This window comes from Populus euphratica, unplaced genomic scaffold, assembly GCF_000495115.2.
Source record: "Populus euphratica unplaced genomic scaffold, PopEup_1.0 scaffold6.1, whole genome shotgun sequence".
In the NCBI taxonomy this organism is placed as follows: domain Eukaryota; kingdom Viridiplantae; phylum Streptophyta; class Magnoliopsida; order Malpighiales; family Salicaceae; genus Populus; species Populus euphratica.
In genome coordinates this window covers 1,025,512-1,045,938 of record NW_011499849.1, presented here as the reverse complement: position 1 = coordinate 1,045,938, position 20,427 = coordinate 1,025,512, and the positions used below count along the sequence as shown (strand labels likewise).

Genomic DNA, 20,427 nt, shown 5'->3' with positions numbered 1-20,427 from the left:
GCGTTGATCGGTGGGAGCTCTGCTTTTGTTGGGATCTGATGTCTGGATCATGATGGCAAAGGGTCCACGCTATTGATAGCGCGTGTTGATTGAGAGTTGTGTTAGGTAAGTGAAAAAATGATTTTCTGTTGAAAAGTAATAAAGAAGTAACAAATAATTGGGCACACTGGTCAGAAGGAGGAGGAAGAAAAGAAGGGGGGAATGCTCTTCTGCATACAGTTCAGTTCGGTTCCCAGAGTTTTTTTTTTTTTAGATTAACGTGTGGGTGTTCCAGAGTCTTTGACTGCATACAGTTCAGTTCGGTTCCCAGAGTCTTTGATTGTACAAGCTGATGGTTTAATGTTGCACATATTCAAATTTTATGTCCAAAAATTGTTTGATGTCTTTGATAACTGGTTGCCGGGAAAAAAAAAAACTAGGATGACGCAGGTCATAGAATCGACGATGGCACGATGGTTCAGCCAATAAAAGGTGTTTTCAAAGGTGATAAATTTTATTATCAAAGTTTTTTGAAAAAATATATATTAAAATAACATATTTTTTAAATTTATTTTTGATATAATAGATTCAAGAAAAAAATATTTTAAAATTTCATAAGACAGTGATTCAACACATTATACTTTAGTAGAATATGTTTAGCAAATAAATGCTTATCGCTTTGTTTTTACTTTTGACTTTTGAAAAACTAGTTCAGTATAGTTTAAAAAATTGTCTTGAAAACTATAATTTAGAAACTATAGCATGAACCCTTTTATTTTATTTATGAATCCAAGATTTATACTTGAAATATGAAGGTTGAGATATTGAACACAAGATTCAGCTCGAGTCTAAAAACTAATAGGTTAGATAACGAATCCAAAAACTCGAAGCTCGTGTACAAAACAATGTTCTTTAGCCTCGGGCATGTTACATGATCCTATGCTTAACTGATCCAACTGAGTTACACAACTTTCAAGAATCTCAATTGACCCAACTAGATCGCAACAATTAGTCTTTGTAATGGGCAAAGGGTCTCCACGAAACCTAACAAGGTGATGTCATGCATTCAGGCAAAGACATAACCCTGCACACATACATGTCTCGAAAGCACCCAAGGCTTGGCAATAGATGTCTGCCCTGGAACCATATGCAAAATGCTATTTAAAAAAATTAAATTGATAAAATAATATAAATATAATTTTTTATTATATTTACTTTAATAAAAAAAATTATTTGAAGAGCCATTTATATTAATATTAGAATGAAAAAAATAAACATTTTATTATTTCTTGATAAATTTGATGTTTTTTTCATATGGCTTCATTCTATTGATTTAATTTTTTAATGACTCTATTTTGTTGGTTTGGATTCTTTTAAGAGATATATAGGAATAATATTTGTGGGAAGAGGCATCTTAGCATTTTATTTAGTAGGAATATGCTAAATAAACATAAAAAAACTAAAATAATATTTTTTAATATTTAATTTTTTTATTTAGCATACCCATTAGAAATGCTCTAAATATTTTCAATTACTATTCATGCTTCTTGTTATAAATTGATAAAACAATGAATGTTAATAATATGTCAATGATATACCTGATTAGTGGATAACCCAGCTTGGCAATAGATGTCTGCCCTGGAACCATATGCAAAATGCTATTTAAAAAAATTAAATTGATAAAATAATATAAATATAATTTTTTATTATATTTACTTTAATAAAAAAAATTATTTGAAGAGCCATTTATATTAATATTAGAATGAAAAAAATAAACATTTTATTATTTCTTGATAAATTTGATGTTTTTTTCATATGGCTTCATTCTATTGATTTAATTTTTTAATGACTCTATTTTGTTGGTTTGGATTCTTTTAAGAGATATATAGGAATAATATTTGTGGGAAGAGGCATCTTAGCATTTTATTTAGTAGGAATATGCTAAATAAACATAAAAAAACTAAAATAATATTTTTTAATATTTAATTTTTTTATTTAGCATACCCATTAGAAATGCTCTAAATATTTTCAATTACTATTCATGCTTCTTGTTATAAATTGATAAAACAATGAATGTTAATAATATGTCAATGATATACCTGATTAGTGGATAACCCATGAGTTAATGTTTCTTTTCTCTTAATATTATTTTAAATAATTTTTCATTTTATTTTTTTAAAAAAAATTATGATTGCGAATCAGTTTATATGCACCACAACTTATTTTTTAAGACCCTAAATTTAATAACTATATAAATTTATAATAATTTTAAAATTTATAAAACTCGAACTGATAATTTTTAAAAAATAAATATAAAATTTGGTCAATTAAACTATATCTTTCAATTTATTTATTTTTATTTTCATGCACGTTAGTATGGTATGTGGTATATGATTTTGTAAATGTTGATGAGCCACGAGGTGATCAGTTCAAACATCTTCTCTTCATTTCATCACAATTCTGCAAATACAAACACTACACAATCTCCAATGCCTCATTAATCCTAAGAAAACCACTGCTTCGATCATAATCATGCAACGTCTGACTGAAATCCCCTGTCATCAAGATTTCCCTTGAGAAATTGTCATGATTCCTGTCATCTTGTGCACCAAAATACCCGTTGTGAAATGTCAGTACTCTCTAACCCAGTGCAGCTAGGGTTACTTAAAACTTGTCTCGTTATATCAGATTAGATAAATTGAACCATTACAGATAATTTATTTTTTATGAAACCTTCGATCCATGCAGGGACATCAACCATCCATAGATTCTCGTCCAAGCACGTGAATAGAAAGGATTATATCGCTCTCCATCAATACTAGCAGGGACGGGTCCAGGAATGGTGATGTGTTTTATGTGATCTTCAAGAGGGAAGCGAGTGGACTGGATGGCTAATAAGGATCATGTGCTTCATTAAAGAATGCATTCCTTAATTTTGCTGTCCATCAGGGATTAATGATCGTTTGTATCAATACTCTGTTGGGGTTACATGATGACAAAGCTAGAGAAAACCTTGAGGGTTTTGAAATTTTTATAGTAGTTTAATATATTTTGAAGAATAAAAACAAAGAATGGCTGAGGTTATGGTTCATGATATCTTGCATAATAAATCTCTTACACATGATAAAAAAAAAAAAAAAACCCTTTAATGCTTAAGTTAAGGGTGATATAAAAAGAATGCAAACAGTATGAAATGATGGGAAAATGTTCCTTTGTGTAGTTGAGTAAAAATATGAATCCACACAACATACAGTAGAATTGGGTACATAATAATTTGTATCTTACTTGTAGAGACACTTGTATAAAATAACTATATTCATGAGCGACCATATAACCATCATGTAAAACTATACATTCATGTGAATAATCATCCTATTAATTTGTAAAACGGAACATTTAGGAAAGTCTTACGGTATAAACATGAAGGTGTAATTATAATTTTTTTTTAAATATATTAAAATAATATTTTTTTACTTTTTAAAAATTATTTTTTATATTATCACATCAAAATAATCTAAAACCACTTATATAAATATTAATTTTTAAAAAATAACTTTGTTTTTGAAATTTTTTCAAAAAACACCTAAGACGCAATAACTAGGGCACCTACGGGCTAGATTTAGTACCCACTTTTCAGCATATTATTAGGCTTTCGAGAACATCTTCACCAATTGAGGTAGGTCCAAAAGCCACCACATCTATCAGGTTGGGAAGAAAGCCTCCATATTTAATATTTTAATTGATTTTTAAAATATTTTTATTTAGTAATATATTAAAATAATATTTTTTAAAATATTTTTTACAAAAACACGAACTATAACAAACTAAAATCACCCAATCTTCTTTTTTTTAAAAAAAAAAAAAATTTCATTAGTTTTTCCGTATGAACATAGGGTGAGTGCAATAATTCCTAGGATTTTTTTTGGCCCTATATCATTGTCATGTCTGAATGTCCTGGTACCTGATTAATGGTTCTCCTGCCTTTCAGTTCTTAATCAACTCACAGTTGATTTATTTAGGAACATATGTTGAAGTCCCAGGAACATATTTTCAATCTTAGATTTCATACACACATCACAAATAGCATGATACAGTAGTTCTTCAGGTGAAGAAAGCGAATCCAGCTTCATTGTCACATCAACTCAAACATATATAAATACCAGTATCTCAAGGGACAAGTCGATCTTCCAGCGATAGCAGATCTTTTCCTCGCAAGATTCTACTGGATCAGTTCATTTTCCTCCAGCTTTCAGCATCAGATGGCCAACCTGAAAGCAGTTTTAAGTTGATGCAATTGAGCAATTACTCAATCTTTGAGCACATAACACACTATCTAGTTGCCTCATTTATGTAAAGAAAGTTTCACCCAAGGAAGTGTCATAGAGAACTTATATGAGTGATTTAATCATTCATTTTATGATCCATGGATCCTTAAATGGCTGAAAGAAGAGAAGGTACATGAGAAGAGATACGGAGAAGAAAATTGCATGCAATTTAATCAATATATTATATTATAGATAATTAAGTTCACCCTAATTTGAGAGAGGTATCGGAGCTATCATCCTCCACGGGAGGGCCACTGCTGCAGCTGCAAACATTGGTTGTAGACTCCGATGACATCCCTTCTTCCTGAACTGCCGTGTCTAAATCGACAAGGGCGGGTCTTTTTCCCTTGCAAATGGTTGCAATCTGCATTCAAATTCAATCTCGCTTGATCTCACTATTCAAGTATTGACAAACAAAATTATAAGGAACTTTGCTACATATTCTTACCTTCTGTTTTAGTTGCTTATTCTCTTCCAAAAGCTGTACTCCCTGCATTATTGGAATAAACCAAGAAATCAAAGAATTGATGACATATTGACTTTGCTTATCTTAACAATGATTGAAGTATGAAAACAAGACAAATGATTTATGGCGACTCTACAGAAGATTTCTTTTTTTTTTTTTGGTTCTTTTTATCAAAGAACGACTCTTGCATAATTCTATTTATGGAAGGACATGTCTTGACGAAGTCATGACCAGCAGGTCTCGTATACCATGGAATCTGTAACATTCTAACCTTCCTTTCAAGGGTAGTTATCTCATTCATAATTCGTTCTCCCTGAAAATTAAAAAAAAAAAAGTTATTGCAAAATAAGCATCTATACATGGTTATGTTAGTAAATGGAGACCAACCTTGGTTTCAAGCACGCGGCTAAGTCCTACTTCAAGCGCCTTTTCCAATTGCTGCAATTCTTCTATATTCAGCCCTTGAAGATCTTCACCTCTCATCCGCCTGCCATCCATTGAAGGGATACATCCCATTAGAAGTTAGAACTACAGTCATGGAGCAGTTAACACCTTGTCAAGTTCCTTACTAAAGGTTACCTTAGTTGATGACTCTTCTCAGAAATTTCCTTGCTCAATCGCATGTGATTGCTGTTTTCTAGCTATAAAATAGCCAAAAATGAAATTGCAGGTTAAGGAATTTATAACCTGCAGAGCTTGAAAAAACACCTTGACCATGCACTTCAAATGAATAAACAGAAAAGCATATTTTCCTTACTGTCGAGGTGATAATCATTATGCAAAACTAATATAATAGTAAAACGAATTACCTGCAACTCAAGAGACGGCTGATTTATTTTGTCAAGGTTATTGGAGTGCAGATTATACCTTGCAAGCACATCCTTCATGCTACACATATATGATACAGTTAGTAAATCATATTGAATGCTCATGACAGAAAATGAACTATAAAGATCATCGCCACACAAGCTTTTTGTTTTTTCTTGTTCTTTAATAAATTAGATATTCATCGAAGAATCTTAATGACTAAAAGTTATCCACAAAGTCGAGAGCTATCTAAATGCGGCTAAGCCACAATAGACACAAAATTTAAAATGAGAAAGGAGAGAAAAAACCCTAGCATTATAGAAAGTCCAAGCCGAAATTCAACTGGATCATCATGCCGAGTATACATAGCTGCTTCCATTGTAAAACCAGGGTCAAGGTAAAACGTAAAACCAGATTGCATCCTTGATACAGTGGGCATGGGGGGCATTACGAATGGTCCAAAAAACTTATTCAGCTAGACTTGAAAAATCAATCCCACTAATTCTACTCACAGAAACCGAATCATACCTGCTATATTTCTTCTCTTGCTAACTGAAATTCAAAACAAAGAAGGATGATTTCAGAAAAAAATCACACACATGCTGCGGATCATCAGTGGGAGTTTCGACCCGTTAATGTTCGGTTCAAGTCCCCCAGAGCCTAAACTCCATGAAATATCATCTTCTATGGTGAAATGTCTTATTACTTGCAGTAACAATTACAACAGATATTAACTTGAAACTTTCTGGTTCAAATTTGTCAAATAAAAAAAAAACATACTGTCCTAAAAAAACATAATTATAACAGGTCATGGATTAAATTTTGTTTTTCCAGCTAGTTAAGGTTCAACAAATTGAATATGATAAACATAATAGATTTGATAGCGAGTTTGTACTTTAATATGGATAGCCAATCCTCAAATTTAAATATCATCATTTAATGTGACATTAGTGTTCTCTTCAGCATTATAGACGTAACAAAAGGTGGTGAAAAAAATTGAATGATTGATTATGCAAATTTCTTAGCACTGGATTTATTCATGTCCGTGTATACAGTTGCGTGTAATATCGTGTGCTATAAGACTAATCAAATTAGCCAAACTAAACTCTTCAAGCTTCAAGCTCAGTAGGAGAATTAACATAGCTGTGTCGCATCAATGGTTTTACTTCAAAATACATGTAAAGCACACGGAAACAGTCCTAGTTTAGGATACGAAGACAAGCATATCCAGGTTCATAGTGGATACAACATCAAAATGCACTGATAATTTAAAAAGCCATGTTATCAACTCAGTAGATGCATACAAATTAATTATAAACGCACTGGGGCAGTTACGAGGGCTTCAAGAGTGCAAACAACATCCATGAGTGAGACTTGCACCGTTGATTACTCATGCTCAAAATCATCACCAGGGAAATTTACGAGTTTCAAGATCACATTCACAAAAACCTCAGACTAGCAAGTTTTTTTTTTTTTTTTGGTTATGATGGTAAGAGATATTCTCAAACCAGTTTACATGTCGTCAACTGAACCTGAATCTAAGTCTTCTTTTTGAATGATATTAGAAACACACATATCCCATCAATCCGGAGCATTCAAAAGAAATCAATACAATTTTATGAGTACTGACCCTAACATTTACCTAGAAAGTCAAGAAATAAAACACAGCTCCTTAAGCACCGTATTAATACCTTGAGATTAGCTAGTATGTAAATTTTGAATATCATCCAATAGGACAACGTTTACATCAACAAGGTGGTGATATATATTTACTACTGGGAACCTGTTTTAGGTGAAATGGAAGGATACAACAAAGAGGAAACTGGATTTTAGTAGTATTTATCATCATGGAATTTTCTTTTCTTCCCATTTTTATTATTGAGATTCATAATGAAACATTGAATAGGAAATTGGAAAAACTGCTTTGTTATATATCGTTTTGAACATGCTCTTGCTTCTTAAAAAAAAATACAATAAGGAACCATTAACCAGCATAAGTTGCGTTTCTTTTTCAAACAATGTTTTCTAACATATTAGAATTTAATTAATGAAAAGAAAATGAGCCTCACAAAGAGAAGACAAATATATATATTTTTTTTAACTTTGTTTCTAGAGAAAGGATTGGGTATGCAAACCTCCAGTCCCTTCCTTTCAGTTAGGTATAAATCCCAATCAAGATTAGAGTGTTACTTCCCCCTTCCCTTTCAGCCATCTGCCTCAAACACTCAAATAATTTTATTTTATTTTTTGGTTGAACAAATATATAATTTAAGAATCTGACAACAAGGCCTTCAATGCTACTATACCTTCTCACACAAGCAACAACCGCTAGAGGTATTATATTTACGTGTTGTATTTAGTTTTCTCTAGCTGTCAGAATATTTGGCGTCTTAAAGTTGAGTTTACCGAGTTGAGAGTTTCTCCAAAATCTCTACAAAGTACCATATCCTATAGGCAGAGAAATCTCCTCACATCTTTTGCCCATAGCAGATCTAGCCGAACTTGTAAAATTTGGTAGTTCTGTATGCTTTTGCTCTTTGCACTCTGTGGTACCAAGTTTCCTAACGTGTAAAAAATATAAGTGGGAATTTTCTCACTCTAGAGATGGATGTAATGTGTTTGTTTTCCGGGAATGTTTCTTTATCCTAACACAAAACTGTTACGATGCTAGCTTATTTAGAGTCTTGTGACAACTAAAAAGTACTTGGATAAAAAGAAAACTAAACTGATTAAGAGAAGGAAAATAATAAAATAAAATTTTCTTTGGTTGTTTGATTTAAGAGAAGGGATGAAAATAATTTTTTCTTTGTTTGGATATATTAACAGGAAAAAAAAAAACAGGAAGACGATTTTTTGGAGCATATTATGACCAAGATTCTGTCATTTTTTTTATTTCCTTTGATTTCCTCTCAAAGTGGACGAAAATCCATTGTTTTCAAAAGTAAAAAATTTATTTCCCCCTCCTTTTCCCTCACGTCCTTTCTTTTATATTCCTAATTCGTGTTTATATTCAAAAAATAGTTTTGTAGTTTACCTCTCTGGAGTTTTTATTTATTCTCAAAGTACTTCTTTATTAAAAAAATTAAAAAAACATGCCTATTGAATGCGAAGTTCCAAAAATAGAAAACAAAAGTCATATTTGGCTTACAATTGACTTTCTAAGAAAAAACCCATACATGCTATATATGATGAACTGAACAATATCCTTATTATAATAGTGAATAACTTTGAAAACAGTTTTTGATGTTTTCCACTTTTCTAGATAATTAGAGAAATAAACAAATATTTGTTTTCAATGAATAAAAGCATTGTTAATTATTTTTTTATTTTTTAAAAAACTAAAATATATTTCACAATAAATTACTAAGATCTAAGATTTCCAAAACACAACTTTTCCTCAAAAAGGAGGGATCATTTTCTGATATTAATGAGAGAAATTATAGCAAAGCTTTTAGTATTTGTTTTTAAAAATTTTCTTATTAGTTCTCAGCAAGGTGACACTTCTAGAAACCCTAGATTTTTAATAAAGTGTAAATTTAAATAACAAACAACCTCAAACTAAGAAATCATATTTGGAATGAGTTGGTTACAGTTATTTGATAGGAGTGGTTAATGAGAACCAAGGGAGGAGCTAGAACTTAAAAAAATGGAGGTACGAGAAAACTTAGGATAAACTCAAAAATAAATTAGCTAATGAAATGCTAGAGAGATAGTAAATAAGTTTTTTTGGATGCAAATACACATTTTCTAATAAATAAATCTTAATTTTAAAAATATAATTAAAAACCAATAAACTCTCAAAGTTTGGGGATGTCATGGTACCCTTAATCCCATGCATAACCTAATTTCATTCCTAATCAGAACCTAAAATAATATATTTATGAAGATTTTGATATTCAAATTTACTAGCGGGGATATCACATACTTCACAAGTGAATCACATCATTCCCTTATCCAGATGAATGAAGTTCTAATAATATATAACATGAATTTTAGTAAAATGCATCAATAGATATTTACAAGTATTTCCTAATCCGCATTAAATTGATGATCTTTTAAGCATCCTCATACGATAATGCGACCAAGGCTTTGTTTGATCTTGTTCTATTTATGAGTTAAACAATTGTTGGCGCATAAAAGCAAAAAATAAATATATAATTTTGTTATAAAATAATATAAATTATATCTATAAACTTCATCTAAAAAGTTTAGGCTATTAGATTAAAATGATAAGATAAAGCTATATTTGAATAATTTTTTGGTGAAACAAACTAACTTTCTATATATAAACTATAAAGTAACGAGACAATAATTATTTGAAAAATTAATGAATAATCTAATCATATAAAATTAAAAATAATAGCTAGTTAATTGTGGAAATATATTTCACTTTTAAAAGAAACGTGCCATCCCATGTTACTAAAAGTTGAAAAAAACACGTAGAAGCTTGATTTTATCAAATGCTGGTGTCTGTTGCGACTTTTAGCAAGGCCTTAGACACCATAATTTTATGTCATTTATTATTAAATCCTTAAAATTATTTTATTGCTCATGCACAGAAAGAAAAATGCTTGACAACTCCTTATATCAATTAGCATTATGACATGACATTCATACAGTTTGGTCAGTAATAATACTTGAAATTTAAGCAGTGATTTCATCTCAATATTTCATTAACATTGTTTTCATTGCTCTCTTCATAGGAACAAGAAACTACAACTCGACATAATTTTGTTAGGTGTTAAAACTTATTAAGAATATATTTTTTTTGGTTCCTATATTTTGTACTAGTTTTTTCTACTTGAATATATTACTTGCAGCCTAGGGTTATTGGCGCACCCTTCTAATATTAATTTGCAGCATTTTTCTTTCGCTTGTGATTGTATGGGGCCATTGTGATTTTAACTGTTCTTTCCCTTGAAAAAGAGCAATCACTTTCCATTTCCACTTGCAGAGACAAAAAAGAGACCAAGACCACACTTACACCATGTTATTTCAACGACTTAAAAGGTTCTCAAGACAATTGGCACTCGACTGACGACCACAATAACCTCGGAAGATGCCATAATAGATGTTTCTCACTAAATCACAGGAGACGAGAATCCTGTCAGGACATAACTCGCTGGCTAGTATACAGCAACCTCCACATGAATCAATCTCTCTATTAGACTATCGAGTCCAGCCATGTATAGTCGCTAAACCAGTTATAAGCCCATGCATCCCCCGGGAGAAAATTATGAGAAAAGAAGTTCAAGGAGAAAATGAGTGATTTTATAATCTTAATTACCAGAAGTTCTAAAAATTCAATGTTTTGATAAAAGAGAAATATTTTGTAATGAAGTAGCAAGTTCATAAATACATGCAAATTCCTTTCAAAAAGTAAAATAAGGATCGACTATGAATTATATCATTAACCGGTTGTTGTTTTCTAAATTTCTCTTGCATATTTTAAATGTTAATTTAAAAAAAAACATTGAGATAAATGTGAATAATTAACAATTTCTTTTGCTGATGTTTATAAACTCCCACACCAACCTTGTAGGAGTTGAATAATTTTTAAATTATAAATTTGCAACCATTATCTCACCAAAAGTTTGTGAGACAAGCCTAAAAAGACAATCATTATGTTATACAAGACAATCTTTTTTCCTCGAGAACATATCATATGCATTTATTTTGTCTTCATTTCATCAAAGATAGTGAAGGTCGAATTTTATAATTTTCAAATATTTTTAGTGCAATTATTCGGTCAAAAGCAAAATCATTATATCTTTATTATTACCAAGTAAAAAATTATTTTTGATTATGTTATTTTCAAGGATTGTTGAAATACTAGTTCAAAAAGGTTATCAAATTTGTTTAAAAAAACCTAGCTTAACATATGCATTTGATTTTATTTTAGCTTGTTAACAATTATATAGGTTCAATTTTTTGTAAATAAGCATTTATATCATAATTTTTTTAATAACATTACTTAATAAAATATAAATAAATAAACTGTTTGTTTGCTTCTTTTTGTAATGAATTTGAGAGGGGAAATGAAAAGACAAAAGACAAAAAGAAAAGAAGGGGCAAGTTGTGCTCTACGTGCCTAAGTAGCAAGTCACGCACACTCCTGAACCCCAGTACAATAGGGCATCATTAAGTAGGGAAAAAACGAGAGAAGGAGAGGCATTCCCCAATTTCTTATTTAACGATTACTGGACAGCCACGAAGAATTAGGACAGCCTCCTAAAATCCACTTCTTTTATTGGTTTTTGATACAAACCACCAAATAAATTTAATTTATCTTTGAAACAATTTTAAAATAAATTTTTATCTTTGCACAAACATGACAACACAGAATGAATTTCTATTAAATATATAGAGTTACCATACAAAAATCCCAATTCAAAATTTTATTGCTAAATATTTTATTTTCTAGTGGTCTCCTGAAATAAAAATTAAACAACCTTATTTATTTTAATCCTCAATTTATCTTGAAAAGAAAATAAAAAATCTAATGAATATTTATGAAATTATTATAAGGATTCCTGCACTAAAGAGAGAATATAATTACGAAGCACAATATTTGATTTCCTAGACTTAATAGAAAAAATAAAAACAACGCAAAAGGAAAAATATTTTCCTAAATTATATAAGAATAGAGATAACTAAGAACATCAATCTCTTTTAATAATCCTCCTCCATCAATTTTCTGAGTTGAAAAGAATTCATTCTTAAAATCAAATTATTCCTGCCTCAATCTCGTTGATGTCCAATCAAGGCTCTCCACTCCCTTTTCTTTCTTTGTTCCAAGCACATTATAGTTCTAGATTTCAATTTCAGTCTTTGATGTTAAATCTCGAAATCAAATATAAATAAATCAATAACTTTATTTTGTTGAAGACCTTCCATATTCTCTCTTACTCGACCTCTAGCTTGTTAATAAGGAAACCATTATTGACATTATTGCTTCCATTACTATCATCGTTTATGTCACTATTAACATCTTAATCATCATCAAAATAACTATTATAAAATGGTGATTAATTCTAGTCCAAAAATAAACTAGAATCATAAAAAATCTTAGCTTGATAATACCAATCAAGAGGTTGCCACCTATACTCTTGCCTATGTACAGGTTTTGAAAGCAAACCATAGATCAATGATCACTCTTATTGGACTCTTCTAGGTTCCTAAACGTAACATGTCACTACATTTCTCTATCACTAGTTCCTAAACGTCTGTTTTCTAAGGGGAACCTCCCAATCCCCTACATGTCCTCTTTAAGAATCTTTTCTAACTATGATTATTCAACAACATACAATAACTAATCATCATAAATTATTGGGCTCTCACACCAACACAAAAAGGAACACAAGAAACACAAAAAACACAAAATCATGTCGAAGAGGATCACCACATAAAAACCCTGATTCAAAATTTTATTACTAAATACTCTCTTGAAATACAAGACAAACCTTATTTATACTATTCTCAAATCTAACTTGAAAAGAAAAAATTACATTACGGAGGAGTTATAAAGATTCCTAAAGTAAATAAAAAAAGGTATAATTATCCAGTTTAGCTTTTGATTTTCTAAACTAAATATGAAAAAATAAAAGCTCCATAAAGGAAAATTATTCTTCTAAACTAAATAAAACTAAAAATAACTAAAACAAATACATCTAAAAATATAAAGAAATGTCCACTCTATCTCAACAGTTTCCGTCTCTCTAACACTGAAAAAATAACCAAACAGCTCAAACGAAAATCCCTTTAGTTTTACGTTTAGAGTATAATATGAGAATGTTTGTTCATTGTGGAACAATGTTGTACAGACAAACAAATCTTACAAGATGCATATAAAAATACGAGACGGATATTTTTCTGCAAAGACCAATCCCTTAACTATTTCAATTATCTGTCATAATATCAATTAGTTTGCAGGGAGTCTCAAAATTTTTGTATAAATATTTTGGTTGCAAATCATTTTTCATTCTTGAAACATAAATGAAAACAAGATATGCCATAAGTATTTTCCAAAATCAGGTTGTATATGAGCTCTTATTGCTTCAATAACAATAAAACACTCTTTGGACACACTGAGAATCTTAACAATCTTTGTTTCACTCCGTTAACGCAGTTCCTCAGATCTTATCAACTCAAGTATCCAAGATTCCCGGCACTTATCCTCAAACATTTCTTTCCAACTTTGTCTTCGTGAATGCAGGAGTTATACCATTAAGTTTGAGAGCATCATTTTCATCACAACCAACCTATTATTGCTCTCCAAGAGGATATTATTCAAGAGTCTGTGGACTTCCAACCCGAAAGTCTCAAGTTCACTTTTTAAGACAGGTAATTGAAGTGAGAATTCAGGACAAAAGTAAGGCTTGCCCTCCTTACGTGATCCGAGATTCAAAAAACCTCTCCATGACCGCTGAAAACTTTCCAAAAAAAAGGGGGGGGATCAAAACTGCTCGTTTTCTATTAAAGTGATCGATTAAACAAACTACTGTTCGAACGAAATTCGCATTTGCATTTTGGTACAATCCACAGTGTCGTTGTTAGCCCAGCTGCTGCTGAAGGCCCTTCTAATCATCAGTTATCACAGTCAAGAGACCTTGTAGATCATCAATATTTTATGGTAACAGCTCACCAGCCATTATCTCGCTTGGAACCAATCCCTACAAAATACTTCTTCCGAAATTCTCGAAGCCTAGCTATGTTACCAAATTAACTACCTTCACATTTCCAAAAAAACCGAGGTAACTTTTTATTCCTATGCACCCGTGGTCGTCACTTAATTAGCATATCATATATAAGCACTTAAATGTTGTTTGAAACTTATACTGACATAATTTAAAGGGAACCACTACAAGATATGTAGAGGATCGGTTCAGCTATATATTTTAGTCTGAAAAGGAAACAATATTAACTCCCATGCTAACCACAGATCACATTCAACAATCCCAAATGATAATAATAATTGTTTGTTGTTCATGATTTTTTAGCTTATCATATGCAGTTGTTAATCTTCAAGAAAACAAGATTAGAGACTTCAAGTTAAATAGTTTAGAACCTTTTCATCACGCTACACACCTCCGAAACAAGAACAAGGCAGGACAATAAATTACTTAAACGATCCAGACAGTTGAACATAAACCCAGCTAGATTACAACAATGAAACTAAATCCTGAAAAGAACAAAAACCAAGCTTAGGAAAGAGGATTTCATGTAGAAGAAAAGAATATCCCAAAGAGCAGTGAAGTATAGAATTTGGGTTAAAACATGAAAAGTTGGATGTGCTTAATCGACCTAATTATCAGTGATGTAAAAAACTACATGAAACTTGCTGCAACGGATCTAGATTCTTCCTCCATCTAATTATTGGACTTTTAAAAGTCCATAAAATTAAGTACGTGGATATAAATTTATGTTTGGATACGAGGTTTCAAACCCATAGGAAATTGACATGATTGTAATTTTAACAAATATTCCACTAAGATCATACAGTCCTTAAACAAGAGTAGAAATCTAAAACTCCATGCCTCTATCTCTGTGATCTCTCTCTCTCTCCCACTCACACAGTACTCACTAATAATTATACTCACATCAGCATATAGGCAGACACAGTAAATAAGGGATAGAGTCAGCGAGGAGAAGCCATACATTAATTGAATAAAAGAGATCTTCAGCACTAACGGTAAAAAAAAAAATGCAGTACCTGGAGCTGGAATACTCAAAGAGCTTGCCAGTAGCAGAGAAGATGATGACAGCAACCTCAGCATCACAGAGAACTGAAAGCTCTTCAGCTTTCTTGAAAAGTCCTCGCCTCCTCTTGGAGAAGGTCACTTGTCTTGCAGTCACGTTGTCAATCTTCTTGATCTTGATCTTCTCTCTAGCCATTATACTTTCCCTTAAAAAGAAAAAACACGCAACGTTTACATTGTCCGTACAAAAAAGAACAGACACATGAAATGACATGGAGACGGAGCTCAGAAAAGTGGGGTTCGGTTAATTTAAGACAAAAATTTAGCAGAAACCCTAGCTAGAAAGACCCAGTTCAGATCCAAGCAGAAAACAGCCCAAGAAAACGCCAATCTTGCCTCGTGAACATGCAAAAGAACTGAAGTAGTAGATATGAATCGATGAGCTTCCCCTTGTTTACCTTATTGGGAGCTGGCTTGAGTTAGGTCTGATCAGAGGAATCAAAATCTTCCTGTTACCGAAAGTAAAACAGACACCGGAGGGGGGGAGAGAGAGAGAGAGGAAAAGGAGAACTTTGGGTGTTGTGTGTTCAAGAAAGGAAAGGTTGTCTTCCCTTTTATAGCGAAACAGGGATCCTCATTTTCTTATCTGTGGTTTGTGGCATTTACTTTTAAAATAAAATAATCCTTGTACGAGGCTAAATAAAACTAAATTATAAATGTTTACAGAAAGATCGATTTTTCCTCAAAAAAAAAAACAACCCTCCATCCTATTCCTTTTTGTCCCAGTTTCCCTTTAATAAATTAGGGTATAAACCCTGGATAATTTCTGTCTTGGATTTGTTTCTAAGTACCTAGTAAGTAATTTTTTATCAATAATATAATAATTTGAAGTCTAAAGTTATATTTTTTAATTTTTTATTTTTATCTCTAAATTAATTTTTATGATCTTTTTATTAATATTTTAATACATTGTTATTAAAAATAAATTTTAAAAATAAAAAAATATTATTTTAATATATTTTTAAATAAAAATTACTTTAAAAAATAATATCTAAAACGGAAACAAGAAGATGAGATATTTTCTGGTAATTACTTTCTCAAAATTTAAGGTAATATAAAATCAGGTTTTTTGTGTGGACAAATCGCATTCCGTACAAATATGGCCAGACTGCCATCACATCAAGCTAGTCTAATTAATTACTCTTCTTTTTTACCTTCATGTATTGCGAGATTCCTCTTATTTTATCGCGATAAATTGGAGTAGTTATCGAGCAACAATGTTCTTCATTAACTCGTAAGCATCTACTTTTAGAGAGGGGAGGGTCCCGTTGTAAGGTTTTAAATGGTGAGCTTCTTCGAATCCAAGTAGGTTTGGTTGTAACAGTGCAAACACCGGCTGTTCTCAGACGGCATGCCACAGCTTCTTTTGGACGGGATTAACGTCATTCGGAATCTTTCCCCTTTTCTGCGTTATTTGTGGCACGCGGTAGGATGTTGTAGTTGAATTTTTTTTCAGGTAAAACAGGAATGTAACAAGAATAATCAAAATTCAAATCATAGGTTAAATTAGTAATTTAAATAATATTGATAAAAGTTAACAAAAATAATTAACAAAGAAAAATAAATAAATAGAACTCAGACCAACAAAGAAAAATAAATAAATAGAACTCAGGCCTGAACCTATTTGGGTTATTGTACAATCTAATATTAAAAGATAAATTTAACAAAATTAACAAAAAAAACCATTCTTAAATATGAGAATTCTTAAACTTTGTGACCCTGAGATAATTTTATAGATAAAAAAATATTTTAAAATCTAAAGACCGGTTTTTAATAAATAAAATAAGAACACAATAACTTTATGGAGAGAAAAATAAAATGAATAAATCTTAAGCTCGGATTTAAGCAAGTAAAATGTTGAATGATAAAAAAATAAATAAATAAAAGTAATCAATTTGAGCCCACATAGATCAAGATACAAAATCTTAAACCAGGTTATGATATTAAGGTTCGAATTAACATCTTCATATAGGCTCTTAATGTTTGTGCTACCGAATTCGCATCTGCTTACAAGCTGTTAATGTCTGTGCTATCAATGTTTGTTACGGTCCCTGTTTTCATCAGCCTACTCCCCTTATGAATTTTCTTGTCTGCTTGGAAAATCCAACGTCTGGCTCATCTTCATTAACAATTTGCACTTGCATGTGAAAGAAAATCAAATAAAATCACAAAGCACGATTACCAAACAACTCAATATTGAAGGATGAAAACTAAAAGGAATATTTGATTTTAAAAAACGGGACAACCCAATAGAAAGAAGAAAAAAACTTGAAGATCAATTTCTGATAAATAAAATGTTAAATGATGAAATAGAACCAGATTAGTTAAAAAAGAATAAAAAAAACTAAGTAAGTCCAAAAACACCTCTTAAACCTGACGTGATCCGACATTTAAAACTCATAACTTGTAGAATCTTTGATTCGGGTCTAATAAAAAAGCTTAATCCCTGACTAATTTAATTTCACTGATGAAATCGCTAAAAAATAAATCAATTTAAAAAATTTATCAAACCAAAAGAGATAGTAATAAAAAGAATAGAGATTAAATTTGATAATAAATTAACATGTGGATATATATATATAAATAAGCAATTTAAAATGATGTTAAAACAAATAACAATTCAAAAAATAAGGATCGAATTTGAAATATATAAAAAAAAAATGAGTGAAATTAAAAAATATATTTTTGTATATGGATTAATAAAAACAATTAGTAATAAAAAAGACAATAACCAAATGTAAAGGAAAATAAATTGAAAAGGCTTGCATAAAATTCAAAGAAGAGAGGGAAGAAGGGAAAAAATGGTCATCAATACTGGACCGGGTAGATGTTTTGTATATATTTTGACCCATCACAAAAAAAGCACTAAGACCTTCAAAACGTTGCATTGTAAAGCGGTGTTTAATGATTGAACAACCTCGTTCAAAAGACATAAGAGTTGCCTACTTGTTATCTCGTGCCATCATGTTTTTTATGAATGATAATGATTATATGGTCAAATACAATAATGCTCCTAAGTAATAACTTTATGGAAAGAAAAAAATCTTAAGCTCAATTTTAAGCAAATAAAATATTGAACGATGAAAAAAAATATAATTAAAAAAAATCAATTTGAGCCCACCAATATCAAGATACGGAATCTCAAACCCAGTTATGATATCAATGTCTGAATTCGCATATGCGTGTAGGTTATCTATGCTTGTGCTACCGAATTCACATTTGCATGTAGACTGCCAATGTCCATGTTATCAATGTTTGCGATGGTCCCTGTTTTTCATCAGCTTACTCCCCTCACAAATTTTCCTACTTACATGAACAATTTAGTGTTTAGCCTTTGTTTGTCAACAATTTGCTCGCATGTGAAGGAAAATCAAATAAAACAGGACAACCCAGTATAAAAAAGGAAAAAACTTGAAGATTAATTCAGGATAAATAAAATATTAAATGATAAAATTGAAATAAATCAATTAAAAATGATAAAAAACCAAGCAAATTCGAGAAAACCTCTTAAACTTTATCTAATATTTAAAACTCATAACCTATGAAATCTTTGATCTGGGTCCAATAAAAAAGCTTAATCCCCTGATCAATTTAATTTTGAATAATGAAATCGCTAAACAATATATCAATTCAAAAAACTTGTCAAGCTAGAAGAGATAGCAATAAAAAAAAATTAAAGATTAAATTTGATAATAAATTAACATGTGGATATATATATATAAATAAGCAATTTAAAATGATGTTAAAACAAATAACAATTCAAAAAATAAGGATCGAATTTGAAATATATAAAAAAAAAATGAGTGAAATTAAAAAATATATTTTTGTATATGGATTAATAAAAACAATTAGTAATAAAAAAGACAATGACCAAATGTAAAGGAAATAAATTGAAAAGGCTTGCATAAAATTCAAAGAAGAGAGGGAAGAAGGGAAAAAATGGTCATCAATACTGGACCGGGTAGATGTTTTGTATATATTTTGACCCATCACAAAAAAAGCACTAAGACCTTCAAAACGTTGCATTGTAAAGCGGTGTTTAATGATTGAACAACCTCGTTCAAAAGACATAAGAGTTGCCTACTTGCTATCTCGTGCCATCATGTTTTTTATGAATGATAATGATTATATGGTCAAATACAATAATGCTCCTAAGTAATAACTTTATGGAAAGAAAAAAATCTTAAGCTCAATTTTAAGCAAATAAAATATTGAACGATGAAAAAAAATATAATTAAAAAAAATCAATTTGAGCCCACCAATATCAAGATACGGAATCTCAAACCCAGTTATGATATCAATGCCTGAATTCGCATATGCGTGTAGGTTATCTATGCTTGTGCTGCCGAATTCATATTTGCATGTAGACTGTCAATGTCCATGTTATCAATGTTTGCGACGGTCCCTGTTTTTCATTAGCTTACTCCCCTCACAAATTTTCCTACTTGCATGAACAATTTAGTGTTTAGCCTTTGTTTGTCAACAATCTGCTCGCATGTGAAGGAAAATCAAATAAAACAGGACAACCCAGTAGAAAAAAGGAAAAAACTTGAAGATTAATTTAGGATAAATAAAATATTAAATGATAAAATTGAAATAAATCAATTAAAAATGATAAAAAACCAAGCAAATTCGAGAAAACCTCTTAAACTTTATCTAATATTTAAAACTCATAACCTATGAAATCTTTGATCTGGGTCCAATAAAAAAGCTTAATCCCCCGATCAATTTAATTTTGAATAATGAAATCGCTAAACAATATATCAATTCAAAAAACTTGTCAAGCTAGAAGAGATAGCAATAAAAAAAAATTAAAGATTAAATTTGATAATAAATTAACATGTGGATGAAATTATATATATACATATAAAGCAATTAAAAATATATCAAAACAAATAACAATGATGAAATTTGAAATATACATATAAAAAAGAAATAAGTGAAATTAACAAAAAACATTTGTAATTTTATAAATTATTAAAAACAAATAATAATTAAAAGAACAGTGATTAAATACCAAGGAAAAATATTGAGAAGGCTTGCATAAAATTCAAGAAAGAGAGAGAATAAAGGAAAAAATGATTGCTAGTGT

General features: G+C 30.5%; 1 protein-coding gene across 1 annotated transcript; it reads right to left on the bottom strand.

Annotated features, from left to right (window-relative positions):
• Positions 1 to 3,921: 3,921 nt before the first annotated feature.
• LOC105120438 (MADS-box protein JOINTLESS) lies at positions 3,922 to 15,906 on the bottom strand. Its single transcript, XM_011018628.1, has 9 exons — positions 15,734 to 15,906; positions 15,290 to 15,481; positions 5,580 to 5,658; positions 5,350 to 5,411; positions 5,158 to 5,257; positions 5,042 to 5,083; positions 4,753 to 4,794; positions 4,511 to 4,668; positions 3,922 to 4,247 (listed from the first exon to the last, which is right to left on the bottom strand). The coding sequence occupies exons 2-9, from the start codon at positions 15,469 to 15,471 to the stop codon at positions 4,235 to 4,237; spliced, it is 678 nt and encodes a 225-aa protein (XP_011016930.1). The 5' UTR covers positions 15,472 to 15,481; positions 15,734 to 15,906; the 3' UTR covers positions 3,922 to 4,234.
• Between the last annotated feature and the right edge of the window lie 4,521 nt (positions 15,907 to 20,427).

What these genes read in the sequence shown, in the direction of transcription:
- LOC105120438 (XM_011018628.1), bottom strand. Translation starts at nt 15,471, where the DNA reads ATGGCTAGAGAGAAGATCAAGATCAAGAAGATTGACAACGTGACTGCA. An exon ending in AGCCGTCTCTTGAGTTGCAG is followed by an intron (nt 5,412 to 5,579) that starts GTAATTCGTTTT and finishes GCTATTTTATAG; the next exon opens with CTAGAAAACAGCAATCACAT. An exon ending in ATAAGCAACTAAAACAGAAG is followed by an intron (nt 4,669 to 4,752) that starts GTAAGAATATGT and finishes ATTTGAATGCAG; the next exon opens with ATTGCAACCATTTGCAAGGG.